At 31.8% G+C, this 14,932-nt stretch overlaps 1 protein-coding gene across 1 annotated transcript in view; it reads right to left on the bottom strand.

Annotated features, from left to right (window-relative positions):
• Nucleotides 1-160: 160 nt before the first annotated feature.
• Nucleotides 161-14,932, bottom strand: part of LOC134253449 (cell death abnormality protein 1-like) — a 30,275-nt gene continuing 15,503 nt past the window's right edge. The window contains exons 3-5 of the mRNA XM_062735975.1: nucleotides 7,730-7,858; nucleotides 687-804; nucleotides 161-351 (exon numbers count right to left, since the gene is read on the bottom strand). Of these exons, the coding sequence (XP_062591959.1) occupies nucleotides 213-351; nucleotides 687-804; nucleotides 7,730-7,858 (386 nt within the window). The 3' untranslated portion in view covers nucleotides 161-212. The remainder of the gene's footprint in view (nucleotides 352-686; nucleotides 805-7,729; nucleotides 7,859-14,932) is intronic.

The raw sequence follows: 14,932 nt of genomic DNA, 5'->3' as shown, positions 1-14,932 counted from the left end.
GAATATACATAACAGAAAGTTTCTAATTTCTATATATATTTTTTGTATAATTATTATTGGCATCATTTACAATCAAAATAGGTCAAAAATATGTTCTAATTCAGGCATCCATATATTTAAATCACATGGCCTAAATTCCCAATATTTATAATTATATTGTTTTTTTTATTTTGTTGCAAAGTTATACATTGTTGAGTAAAATCTTAATTATTTTATCTTTTATTCATTTCGCAGCAAGGAAGATGAAGTCTTTCTGTTAATGAGGTATAATCCTCCTCTTGTTGTGTTTCTAGAGATATAGTATTTGCCGGAAGAGGAGAAGAATATATACTCCAACTGTGAGCCCTTGACCTTTTAAACACGAAACAGTCTAGATTACAGATGCAATAACATGTAGTTACAAGTCTTATACACTAAATACTGTTATAGATATTTGTACTTTTGTGTCATTAATATTGAAAAGTGATTCCTATTGTATTGAAAATGATTCAATAAATAAACGAGCATTGATCAATGCTCAGATGATGATCACTCCTCAATTGCACCTGATGCAACCTAGGATGTTTTAGAGGTTCATGTTTGCTCGATCTGTTCCTGCTTTGTGTTGTTAAAATCGACCTGTGAGCTTGGATACCGTTAATTATCTCAATATTTTCTAGACAATTCAATTTTTGTATGATTCTCACCTGGCAAAAAAGATAGTTGTACTAATCAGGATGAAGATGACTATTGCTTCCACTGATATTGCCAAGATCATGTAAAATACTGTGGGGAAGAAAGGAAGGCAGGTACAGTCAGGAAAATCTGAAATAAAAGTAAAATATTAAATCTATCAAGCCCTTTTCTAAGATAATGCATGTATTACTTTTTCATTAGTCTTTATAAGCATTGTACAATTCAATGCTTATTACAATGATCATTTCTGCAAAGATTTTATGTTTCAAAACATGAAATTTACATACTTGCACTTTTTTTTAAGATTAAAAGAATATGTAACATGAACATTTTTAATCATATCTGTAGTTATCTTTAACTCCTTATTATTGGAGTGCAGCGTGTCTGAAGATAGTTATATTTACTTAACAAAAGGACTTTAAAGGTGCATGGATACAAATTTGAAGTTAACATTTTCTGTGTAATATTACAATTTATATATTTCAATAGATTTCACGCAAAAATATGTTAAAAATCTTATTTCATCTAAAAGTTATTAAAACTTCAAATATTTAGACGGGTTTGATTGACACATCCTTGTACTTTCACAGATTTTAATTTTATGAAAATAAAAGAAAAATATTAAAACTATAATCCAGAAAATTCAGAGTAGAAATGTTCGAAAGCAAAACATAAACACAGTTTATTGTCAGTCCGTGCAGTAGTAGTGAGCAGACTTTAACAAATAAATGCACCCAGTGAATCAACAATAACACCGTATACAACGGGTAACGCGGGGAAGTCGCTAAAAAGTATGGGGAGTCGTTTTTAACGTATGGGGGAGTATATTTTCATTGCTTCGGAGTCAGAAGAGATGTCGGAATCCCCACATAAGTCGTAGATTGTGCAAATCATGCACGTTTTTAATCACTCAATTAAAGTAAATATGAAATCTGTTGAATAGTTTTGAAGTGTATGAGTAAACTAGACGTATATAGTAGCAGGAAAAATGACCAAGACAAAGATTAACGCTTCCATGGGATATTTGTTTCTTGTAAATACACCTTACAAATACCGAAAGTAGACGTGACCCACATCTCTTCTGACTCCGAAGCGGTGAAAAATCTACTCTCCCATACGTTGAAAACGACTCCCCATACTTTTTAGCGACTCGCCCGCGTTACCCGTTGTATACGGTGTATAACAGAGCTCGTACCCTGTTTACAAAAACTGTGTACGTCTCACGGGTGTGATCAGTTAGCTAAACTCTGTGCACAACACTCTAGCGCGGAATGACGATACTTGTGAAGGGGCTTTGCTTTCTAACACTTCTACTCTGAATATAATTATTTTTCTGGATTGAAGTTTTTTTTTTATATTTTTCATTAATACACAAGATTGCCGCTTTTCCTAAGTATTAAGAATAAAAGTAAAATTTGTGAGAGTGCAAGGATGTGTCAATCAAACCTATCCAATAATTTGAAGTTTCAATAACTTTAAGATGAAATAAAATTTTCAATTTATTTTTGTGTGAAATGTTATTAAAATATATAAATCGTAATATTATACAGAAAACATTAACTTCAAATCTGTATCTATATATGCACCTTAAATAATAGCTTTAAAGCTTAACTTACGACAGAAATAAATGATTTTTTAAAACTCGATGAAATAAAATTTGTCTTTAACGTTTAAGTATAACCAATCATCACCTTTTGATCCCAAAAATCTTAAAGAATGATAAAAATCCCTGTAATTCATTAAGGGTTTGAATATCTTTCCTCACCTGAGAGAATTTTCAATGTATTATCGCAATCTTAGGCTGCTCTCTTTTAACTTTAAACATTGTTCACGGTTGCTGAGTCAGTAGAGCGCTCGCTCCGTGGTCGGAAGGTCGTGAGTTCGACTGAAACTCGGATGCGACTGACCTAAGTCGATAAAAAATGACCAGCACTGTTCCTTCATCATGCACTTGACATTTGAATTAAAGTTGCAGGTCCTTCGTATGAGACTTTAATACCGATGTACTATGTCACGACAGGTGTTGCATGATAAAGATCCCTCACTGCTCATATCTCTGAGTGCCGAGTAAAGGTCAAAATTTGAAGCCCTCCACCGGTATATGGCGGCGTCTGTTCATGAGGGAAAAATTTTTGAATGGTCCGTAAATGGTGCGTAAAACAATAAACAATTAATCAATCAGTCAATCAATCTAAACATTCTATAAAGGTTTTCAAACAGTCCTAAGAACAATTAATTGTTTTTTTAAAGAACATGCGAATTCCATTGGTAATATCTTGGTTATAAGGTAAAATTTTTAAAGATGTTACATGTACATGTATGACTGTCTGGCTCTGACTTTAAAACGATAGAGAACATTTTGCCCGAAAAAAAATTTCTTTCTGAAATCTAGGTTTATTTGACCGAGGATTATTCAAAATTTCTATTTAAAATCTTATTCCTTTCATTTTTTCCCTTCAGGGTCAATAATGATAATGAATGCATAATTTACAGTACCGACCAGACCCAACCTGACACCAAAGCAGTCCCCGGGACTGCTTTGGGGCTGCTTTGAGACCGCTGTGGGACTGCTCTGGGACTGCTCAGAAAGCAGACCCAGCAGTCTAGGACTGCTGGGTTCACTCATGTGTGAAAGATTCTGAGTGACATGATAGTTCCGCCCCTTGTGTATTCTGAATTTGCAGGCTCCCAGTTGTTTTGTTTACTTGCTGCAAAGAGGAGTTTAAACTATGAAAAAAATATTTCTTACAATCTTTTAATAAGTAGAGATTATTATAGTTAATTAATATTTTCAGAGATTGTATCTTTACACAAAAGTAGTTTAGAATATTTAAAAAAAAAAATAAAGTTTATTAAATAAGGAAGTCAAGAGAATATTTTTATCCCAAAAAATGAACTACAGGTTTATGAGAAAAATATTTACATATAGGCCTATTTTATTATTTAATGTAAAATATTATGTACTCCAAATATGCATTTGCACTATTTAAAAAAATCATTACAGTTAGATATAAGATTTTTTAAATTAAAAGGGCTACACATTTTACAAGCACAATGCTTAAAAAAGAGTATTGCATGCAACCTTCCAATAAAACATAACAATTTATACAATGACCATAAAATGAAATTATGCTACCATTCTTCCGTAACATAAAAATATAAATAATTATTGGGGAATTTCTTTATGAATTAGTTTTTAATTTATTTAAACAAGTTATCAAAAGAGTACATGTACATTTGTTTTAAAAATAAACAGTTTAAAATATCGGGAATTGTGATTTATTTCTTTTTGTTTTGCTTGTGTTTACCTGGTCGATCAATGTGTATTAACACCTGCGGTTTCAATCATGCTTGTTATTTGGGTACACATACAATGTATCAGTGTTACACATCATTGAAAATGCTGGTCAACAGTAATTTTAAAAAAAGATGAACGAAAAATGTATAAATTTCTTTAAGGATTAATTAATTTTGAAAATAATCTTTGGGTTCCATTCTGGTCATTTACAGATGTACACTCGAATGTTTACAAATAAAACACTAAAAACTGAGTATCATAAAGCTAGAGAAGCCAACCAGAATTAAATTGACAATTCAGTAAAAAATATTCATCACTGAAAAATAATTCTTGGAAAAATTAACAAAGAATTTTTCAACATCCCCAGTACTTAAGAAAATGCCTTTGAGTCATAATCCCGATAGTATGGAAATTGGTCATGTTCTAGATAATAATAAGATATATTTAAAGCTAATTAAGGTAGAAAATAATCAGTTCAAGTTTAATTTTCCGTATAAAAAATAAATATGGGAACCAATATCAATCACAGAAAATACAGAAATTGAATTATGAATATACCAGATAACTGTGATTAAATATGTCCCGTGGGGGTCCGGGTTAGAATAGGTCCTCAGTACCCCCTTGCTTGTCGTAAACGGCGACTAAATGGGGTGGTCCTTCGGATGAGACCGTATAAACCGAGGCCCCGTGTCACAGCAGGTGTGGTACGATAAAGACCCCTCCCTGCTCAAAGACCGTAAGTGCCGAGCATAGGCTTAAATTTGCAGCCCAGCACCGGCAATGGTGACGTCTCCATATCAGTGAAATATTCTGGAGAGGGACGTTAAACAGTATACAATCAATCAATCAATCATGTTCAGTGTAATCCATATATATAGGTGTGAAAGCCTTTTTCCTGCAATAAATATTATTTCAAATTGTTTCTATGCGTGTACTGTTCATAAATAACCTTCGCATGCATGTAAGGATTCCTGGCATACTACTCAGAATCAATTTCAACTGCCTTTTATAGTTCCATTGTTTATTGGAAATCTCATTTCCGAGTTAGCGCCGGTGTAAAGACGAATAATGACCCCCATCGAATAATGACCGGGGGTCATTTTTCGCTGTCGAAAAATGACCCCCGGTCAATATTCTACGGCGTAAAATGACCCCCGGTCATTATTCGACGTCGAAAAATGACCCTTTTGCCCGTAGAAAAAGTGTCACCACCCTAAAATAGTGATCGAGATGTCCGTCCGTCTGTTACGCTTTGGGGTATCCATCCCTTATCCGCAACTCCTCTTATATATAAAAAGATGTGTTTGTGAAACAGCTATGCCCCTGTATGGCAACATAGCGAAGATAAATCTTTTCTTAAATGCAATTTAAATATATTGGTACCCAAAGTAGGGTCTTCTCACAAGAAATACAATTGCAAAATAGGAAAGCCCTAGTCTCACTTATTCAAAAGTAATGGCTAAGGATAAGTTTTTAAAAGGCAGGTCAAACTCAAAGGTCAAAGGGTCAAAGTTGATGGTTTCTTAAGAAAGGTTTAATGTAACAAGGATTACATATGTGAAGTATATGTGAAGTATGAAAACCCTAGTCTTTACCGTTCAAAAGTTATGACCAAGGTTAAAGTTTTTTTCATTAGTACGGAAATCTCCACGGTCAAAAGATCAAAATTTTTAGTATCCAATGAAAGGTCATGCCAAAAAAATACATATGTGAAGTATGAGAGTACTAGTATCTACCGTTTAAAAGTTATGGCTAAAGTAAAAATTTGGCACTTTTGTGTAAAATGGGACAAACTCCAAGGTAAAGGTCAAATTTGGTGGTACCGAAAGTAAGGCCTTTTCACAAGGAATACACATATAAAATATGAAAGTTATAGCTCCAATAAATGAAAAGTTATGGTCAAGGTTAAAGTTTATGCGGATAAACAGACCGCCAGATAGATAGACAGACATACAAACGGACACGATAAAACTATATACCCCCGAATCTTCAATTACGGGGACATAAAAAGAAATGGTTTTCAATTAACTTTTCATATTATGATACAGTATAAAGAAGACGTTACTGAAATGAAAATGTTTGTTCTGATTTTCATATTAAATTCTCTTAAAAATGTACTCAGAACTACGTAAAGGGGTTGAGTAAAACAAGAATTAAGAAATGTAATGAATACTGTGTGCTAAATCAAAAGGTTATGTCTACATGTATAGTTTTTGCATTAGAATGTGTATTTTACGCTAGCCCATAGCTTTACGGAGCATATTTTTAGGTTTTATACTCACCCCAACCTCTTACTTATTTAGGAGGAAGTCGATCATCAACAAAAGCAGCAACAACAAAAAAACTACCCTACGTTTATTTTTCTATAAGGAGGGACTAAAAATAAGCTTAAAATAATTTACTATTCTACTAATTTTCAACAGTTACTTTGCAACAATACTTTCAAGTATACCCCACCAACATTTAAAGTATGCTTTAATCATGGCGAAGTAAATTGTTATGATAGTACTTGTGTGAAGGCTTAACTTCATTTCAATATTTTATCTAGAGACTCTTTCAGTATTATTGAAATTTATAGAGTTTTATTTATATTTTTGCTTTTCATTTATTTTTTTTTTTGTTTTGATTTAACGTAATGTTCTTGGAGGGGGGATAAAATGCATGAATTACTCGAAGCAAGAACAATTATAATATACAGCATATTTTTTCCCTTTCACCTGTTATAAACTTTGTATTACTTTAAAGGGGGTCATTTTTCAATGGGGGTCAATTTTTTATAGGACTAACATATAAAATAATGACCCCTAAGACTCTTTTTCTACAAAAAATATTTTTTCTACGGGTGGGGGGTCATTTTTTGTCGTTGAAAAATGACCCCCGGTCATTATTCGATGGGGGTCATTATTCGTCTTTACACCACCCATTAAATTGATAAACCCCGCCCACTGGAACTGCTTTCTGGGACTGCTCTCCGGGACCGCTGTGGGACTGCTTTAGCAGTTCCAGAAAGCAGTCTAAGGAACTGCTCTGGGACTGCTTTGTGTAGGTTGGGTCTGGTCGGTAGTGTATCTGTTAAGTGAAGAAACGTAAAATTCTAAAAGACGTAGTACACCACTATCTTCATTTATTGTGAAATACATGTATACTGGTGTCTCAAGGTAACGCGGTACTTATTTCTTTGGCATAACAAGTGTAATTTAAAATTTTTCCTTTCACTTTCTTCAAATGATATTTGTGATATTCATAAACCTAACTATGACCCAACCTTTTAGTGTCAAATTATCTTCCAAGCTTGCATCTTTTAATTACTTTTTTTTAACAAGAAGCTTTATTTCCAAACTCATTGTATCGCAGTATGGAAAACATGGAAGCTTGTAACTGAAATGGATCGAGTTTAATTTCTAATTTCATGATGTTATTCTACATGAAAAATTAAGAATTATACAACCTACACTTTCAAAACATGAACTATACTATGGATGGTACTTAGTTATAAATTTATTGGCCTAAATATAATAAAAAAAATAAATATAATAATAATCTGTAAAATTACATTTCAAACGGATGTTTCATGACAAAAGTCAACATTCGGACGACAGACAGATATCCCATCAACAAAAAGAACATGGGCTCTATATGTATCCTAGTTTGTGAAATATACCGCGATACAATGGAATCTGCGATAAAATGAGAATCGAGTAAAAATGAAAATTGTGGAATACATGTATATGAAATAATTTATTATTATTATCTCACGTGTTCCAAGACAGCCATTTCGCTTATCACAGAAGTCACCATATGTGCATTTTTCCTCACAAAAGGTACCATAAAATCCCGATGGACACTCTTCTGAACAGTTTTCCCCAAATGACCCAGGTGGACATTCTAACAATAACACATCGTCCTTATTTCAGATAAAAATTAAATTTTAAGATACATTTATCACCTTATGTGACATTTTTTTTATAAAACCAATATGAAAATTTGAAGTGAAGACATACCGTACAAGATGAAATTTTAGCAAGACGCAAATTTAGCGATTTCTATCTAAAATCTGGTATTTTATTTTTAGTAATGTAATGTAATGTTAGCGATTTTAAAATGTTAACTTAAGAAGCTATTACATATAATACGCAATTAATTTTTAGCGATGTCAGCACCGTCGCTAATAATGCCAAAATTAAATCCTCGCTAAAAATTCTACTTATACGGTATCTTTGATGTATCTATCTATAAAAAGAATTCATTCTCAAATTTCTGAGATATATATCCAGCCAAAATTATCTCTTATGCTTGTTATTTCTTTTATTTTCAAAGTTTTCTTGTAATTATTACAAGTTAAACATTGCACTTTATTAATATCTTTCAAATACAGTGTATCAATTATGCCGACGCTTAAGCCAGGATTATTATAGTTGTTTTGGGGAACTTTGATCAAAGTTAATGAATTTTAATCCTTAACACGTTTCAGTAATATATATTTATATATATATTCATCTGAAGCAGAATTTGTGCAAGATCGATCTTATGAGTGAAAGAAGAAAACACTTGATTTGACCTTCAACTCGACATTCAGATACATGTACTGTCAATTAACAATGGTAAATTCCATTCCTATGCCGATATGATAATTGTCCTAGTGAGCTTGAGATAAAAGATACCACAGAGTTTTACACATACATGTATGTTTCATACTTGGATATTTTACTTGAAAAAGACATTAATAGTAATCTAAGAATCAAGCTCTATGATAAACATGAGACTTTAACTTTTCTATCGTCAACTTCCCTTACTTATGCAGCAATATAACATCATCACCTGCATACTGAGTTTATATATTTCAGTTGATTTCATATGAAAGAGCATGCTCTACGTTTGAGCAATTTCTAAAATGAGTTAAATTATTGACAAACAAGTTGATGAAGCAAGAATATCAGCAGTCTCGTTAAATGTTATCATTTCGTAAGTTCTGTGGTCAATACAATGACCTTGTCAGCAAATACAATTTATCATTGAGTCAAATGCTGACTGACGTTTTTCATACCAATTGTTAGTCCATCATTTATACACTGAATTGACGTCGGATTTTTTCCGTTATTTCCTGATCATGACAACGAGCACACGGCGGGTGTGACCGGTCGGCAAGGAATGCTCACTTCTCCATGGCACCTGATCCCACCTCCGATGTTTCGGAGGTCCGTGTTTGCTCTGCTCTGATTTTGTGTATTGTTTAATGGACTTTGAGATTGAATACTGTTCCTTCTCTGATGTTTTGCAGGTCCGTGTTTGCTCTGCTCCTCTTTTGTATTGTTTTATAGACTTTTGATCTTGAATACTGTTTGTGATCTCCATATGTTTCATACAGTATATCAGCATTTTTCTATTTTATAGGATGTTAACTAATAGTATATAAATGGGTACAGTAAACACCCGTTTGCGACAAAAAAAAAACCATTGTTTGTTATACTCTACTTTTATAATAAAGATTTAGTAGTTAATCCAAATCAGATAAAGGAATAATTTTTTTGTTTAAAATTGACATTTACCTTTATTCCAGTGGAAAAACATATAACTTTAATTACAAATGACTTGTAAAAAATGTATAATAGAATACCAAAAATATCGCATATTTTATTGAAGTTTCATAATTTGACCTAAGTATACATAAATTTGATAAGAAAACATTTTTTTGACTGTGGTAATTTTTTAAAAAAGATTATACAAAATACGCGTAGAATTGTTTGAACTAGATTTTTTTGGATAAGAAAATAGAAAAATGAAACTTTATAGAAGTTTAATTTCCTCATCTTTTTTTAGTCCTGTAAATTATAATAGAGAAATTCAACAAAAAGGTTTACTTTAATTTGATTGGTATTCAATTAAAACTGAATAAGTATCTGCGCTAGCCCAGTGGGTCAAACCGTTAATGTATAATTCTTAAATATGTTTATAATTCATTGTAGAGTAATTTTTTGTTTTATTTTCATTAATTTTAATGAAATAAGACATACCTTGGTCAACACAACCGAATCGTTTGTCACAGATGACATTTGAGTTGCATTTACATTTCTGTCGACAGATATAACCGTATTTTCCTTCAGGACACTTGTGATCGCAATTTTGGCCAAAGGTACCCGGGAAACAAACTGTAATATGAGGGGTTATGTTGTTTACTTATATACAATATATGATAAAATATGAATAAGCAGGAGTATTTTATCTGTTTAAATATTTCTATAACTTTCCGATTACCTTTACACGTTCCGCTTTCTTTATATAAAGAGGGTGATTTTCAATTTATAAATTCGTTCATTTAGTTGCTTTACCTGATGACAACTGTTCAGAGAGACTTACCTAGAATTTCTATATGTATCTGATTATTTCAGTGTGTGAAAGTTGATAAAACATCGTGTGAGATTCTTCAATTACAAAGGGTAAAAAAATAAATAAATAAAAAAAACTTTAAAGGTTATTAATTTCCTGCACAAAAAAGTTTAATCCTTTTCATTTTAACTGTCGAATAATTATATGACTTAGCCACACATTTCTTATGTTATTGAGTTTCTACACTCTCCAGTTCCATGATAGATAGTTGGTATGCTCTCTTGAATAAACAAAATTAACAAGTACAGAACAAAGATAGAGCTATTCCGTCTCATGTCGTATTTCATATATTTCCTTCAATATGTTCAAGTTGAATTTATATAAATATTGAAAAAGGAAACAAAAAGAGAGAAAAAAAAACGAGGGTAATAAAAATTTTTAAATTCTTTCGTTGAAATTTATTTATTTGCTTTCATCTTAATTTTTTGCAACATAACCAATTCACCATCATTTAAAACGCAAACATTGATTGTGATCTGTTTCTATACTTAGTAATTTAAACTTACTACTGTACTGTAGGTCTTACCAGATAATTAACGTCTTGTTGATCCCACTGCACTGAGAGATTATATATGTCTTCACTGTTTTAATAGACTGTAGCGTAACGAAACACCTGTATTATATAGCACCTATATTAACAGTAACTATGACGTAGTCAATTTAGTCATGTGTCCTGTCTCCCCTTAAACAAATTACGCCTAAAAACGTTCCGTGCAGTGATGTATACATGTGACGAAGGTAATATTGTTGCATCTATAATGGAAGTTGACGATTGAAAGAAGTTTCATCTTGTTTCAACATAAGGATGGAAATTACATTATATTAATTGTTTCATAATTTGATGTTTACTTGAAAAAGACATTAATGGTAATCTTACCACCAAGCTTTATAATAAAAGTTATTACTTGAATTTTCAATCGTCAACTTCAAATGAAATACATCGGTTATGTTATGAAACATATAAATGTACCTGTAGCAATTATTTCTGATAAAAGAATATCCAGATAGAAGTTTCATCTCTGCTTAAAAGGACAATTACATGGTAATGAAATGTCGATATACATACATTTCTTTTAGATGTTTAAAGTATATAATTGTGTCGACAACATGCCTTTCATATTGTTTTACAGTTATTTATGAATTTTCTGTAGTAGGAACGAACTTTATCTCAAAAGCTTCTTAGTTGTCTTTTTTGAAAATCTTTGTTTGTGAATTATGTGAATCGGTGTGTTTCTTTGAATGATTGTTTCCCAGTTTTTCGGTTTTTGATTTAAAGTTCTCCAGCAGTTTGGACATATCATTGATCTGTTTTTTTCAAAAGTCTTTTTCCTTTGATGGCATCTCGCCTTTTTAAGTCACAGAGGCCTATGTGTTTTGCATGCTAGATTTAACAGTATGAGAAACGACGTCTTAACTTAAAGATCCTTCTGAATTGTTCTTTCCTTTTCATTGGACGCTTAATATTCATCTACCTTTGCCAATGCATTTTCAAAAACAGAACTCTTCTTCAGTTTGTACATTCAATCACCAATTCATTGTAAGGATTGTTAACTGTGGATGTCACTTTCTAGTAACATCTGGAATACATTTCAATATTGAACTTTTTTTCTGAATCCATTATGTTATTTTATGTATTGTAGGACAAAGCACCCATGCTAAGATGGCTATATTTATTATCAGCGTCTTCTGATACATTACAGGTGTTAAAGGCACCCTTGTCTGGAAAATAATTACCATACCTAAGTGCTTCTGACTTATTATTGCATTTGGAGGGAAAATGGGTTCCTTAGAAATTGTTATTTATAAGTTTTCTATATACACTAGTTTTCCGCAAATGGTGTGGTTCTTGCACTTGGATTTAATTGTTGTTTCCCAGCGATTTTGGATCGTCTACAAAAATAATTAAGAAATATTTGCATCTATTTGAAGTATACATTTTCATAGCTATGTGTGAATATGAAAATTTACAAGTTAAGGAAGAAAAAAATACACCTCTAAAGGTTTTTTTTTAAGTAAAGAAAATGACTTTTACCAATCCATCGCTTTTCGCATACATGTTTCCTTTTTAAGATAAAGGAGAACTTGATTAAAATAAGAATTTTTGTTAAATAAGATTTAAAAAAAAACACCTCATATTTTATAGTGAAGCGGACATTGATGAACTTTTGAGATTTTTGAGGGACTGGGCCTGTCTTTCTAGTATGTAAATGTGTTACTGTGTGGTCTTAATTTAAACAACATTTTATTCACTGATTTGAATGGGATTGGGCAGCAGGTTCAGCCTTTTCTAAGCTCTCTCTCTCTGTTATAGCCACCTTGTGTGACCTAATACTTGTACATGCATAAGGATTATAATTGTCAGTTTATAATGGTATAAAATATTGATAAATACGTTCTAAAATGTGTCATGTTTCAGATTTTTTTCTTTCAGTTTTTGAATTTCATCAACAATGAAACAGTTGTTTGACCTCTTCCGAATAAAAAACCGATCTATAAATAAATTGGGAATTATTTCAAAATATAAGCATTAATTTTGTCAAATTAGTTCAATGAGCTGAGAAATTAAATACGGTTTATTAAGAGTTTAGTTATTCAAATAACTTTTTTAGCAAGTAAACATAGCTACTCATTCTACCAGTTATGAGTAAGCCTACGAATTCCGAATACCTTAGTGGCTTCCATGCTATTCGACCCTTAATTGAAAACACACATCCATTTAAATGCCTGGGAAGAGTTAAATACTTGCTTACCAGTAAGTTAGTGGTATTTTCAAAGGATAAAGAGAATTTAGAGATAGTGTGAGGTCACTATAATCATAACCCGCCTCCCAAACAGACGGAGGGACATCAACATGACCATATTATCCCCCTGCTTTTCAAGCGGGGAAATAATAACATGCAGTCTCGTTTATAATGAAGAGGAAACGGGGGACGAACATATAATACAGTGTTTATTAAGGGTATTAGAAACAAATAAATTGACAACACGAAAATATTCCGATATCTTCCAGTGTTCTAATAATTTATTGTCGACAAAACTGTGGTGTTTGTTAAAATACATATCAAACGCAATTGTGATACCTGAAAAGTTCACTTGTTTTATGCGAAAAATTTACTAAATTACTAATCATTCGGAACTGATCAAACCCTGGAACTAGCTTAACGACCGTAGCTTGATCTACGGCTTAAGCACAGATACATTGATGTCCTTCTAATCAATGACGTCATCTTAGTAAAGTGAGATAAAGGTGGCTTTAATTCCAGGTATACATTCAAATTGTGTCTGATGGCAAGTTAAGTCAATTATCCTTTACCTCAGTTTGTTGTGGGCTACAAAGTCAATCACAAAACAGAGACCAACACTTCCGGAAACAAACATAGCAACACTAAGCCAGTCAGCGTCCTCCGTAACGGCAATTTCCTCTGATTGGGATGATTTTGGCAAATCTGTACCATTAACTATGCAAATAACGTTATATGATTACTTATCTAATATTGGTTTATCAATATTTAATCCTTATTCTGAATTCGAACATATCAAATGATCTTAAGTCAATGAATATTTATTGTACGAGCTATAAAACTAATGTTTTTTTTTGTTATTTTGTAGATCTAGCATGTGTAAATTAATTAACTTTAATAGACATAAAAATCATCTAATCAACATTTTTTAACTATTTGAAAAAGGTTTACTGGGGCGTATACTTTTTGTAAATTAGAGTCATTAAACCCGTTTAACGAGTCGGAAAACTTTTCTCACTAATGTTTTTCTATGCAACCTAAAACAGATTTAATAAGTTCATTTTAAGACTGAAAAGGGTTTGGAAAGAATAGAAATATCTTAATGTTTTCTGATTCTTAAGTCTATAGACGTACCCCCGAGCTTATATTCTGTCTACATCCTGATACTTTGTCACACGATGAACAGTTACATTTCTCTAAGCAAAATCTCCCATAAAATCCATTAGGACAAGTGCGATTACAGTTGACACCGAATGTTCCAGGCCAGCATTCTTTGAAATATATAAAGGGAAATATGGAAACATTAATTTTTTTTAAATGCAAGATGTTTTTTGCAAAAAATTATTTACACCGACAGTAGAACAACTATGCTAGTTTGTTAATAAATATAATACATGTATCTGTTTTATGTCATGTATTGTTCATTAAAGCAAGGTTTTAAACTGTATATTCAATACAAGATAAACCTTGATACTTTTTTTTACCTTCGCATTTATTTTTAACTCTTCTGTAATTCGTGCAACATAACATGTACAGTGGTTTTCTGTAAAACAACACAATGCTATTATACTACTCAATTGATTTAAAATACATGATTAACTAAAGTATTTAAAAACGAGTGATTCAAATAAAAAATAAAATAACTCACGTGTTACAAATGCCACTAGGTACGGTTATTTGATTGTAGAAGGAAAAGATGAGAAAACACCCCAACAATTCACGAATTAATCTGTTATTCATTTTGTATCAACTACATGTTACTACACTGACTGATCCTGCACATCGTATATGAAAAAATGTCTATAAAAAGGGAAAAAACATCCAATGCATAACT

This window comes from Saccostrea cucullata, unplaced genomic scaffold, assembly GCF_032062105.1.
Source record: "Saccostrea cucullata isolate Sc308-1 unplaced genomic scaffold, CSIRO_AGI_Scuc_v1 ctg4315, whole genome shotgun sequence".
Lineage (NCBI taxonomy): Eukaryota > Metazoa > Mollusca > Bivalvia > Ostreida > Ostreidae > Saccostrea > Saccostrea cuccullata.
Note: the sequence above shows the minus strand (reverse complement) of the source record. Positions and strands in the feature narration are given on the sequence as shown.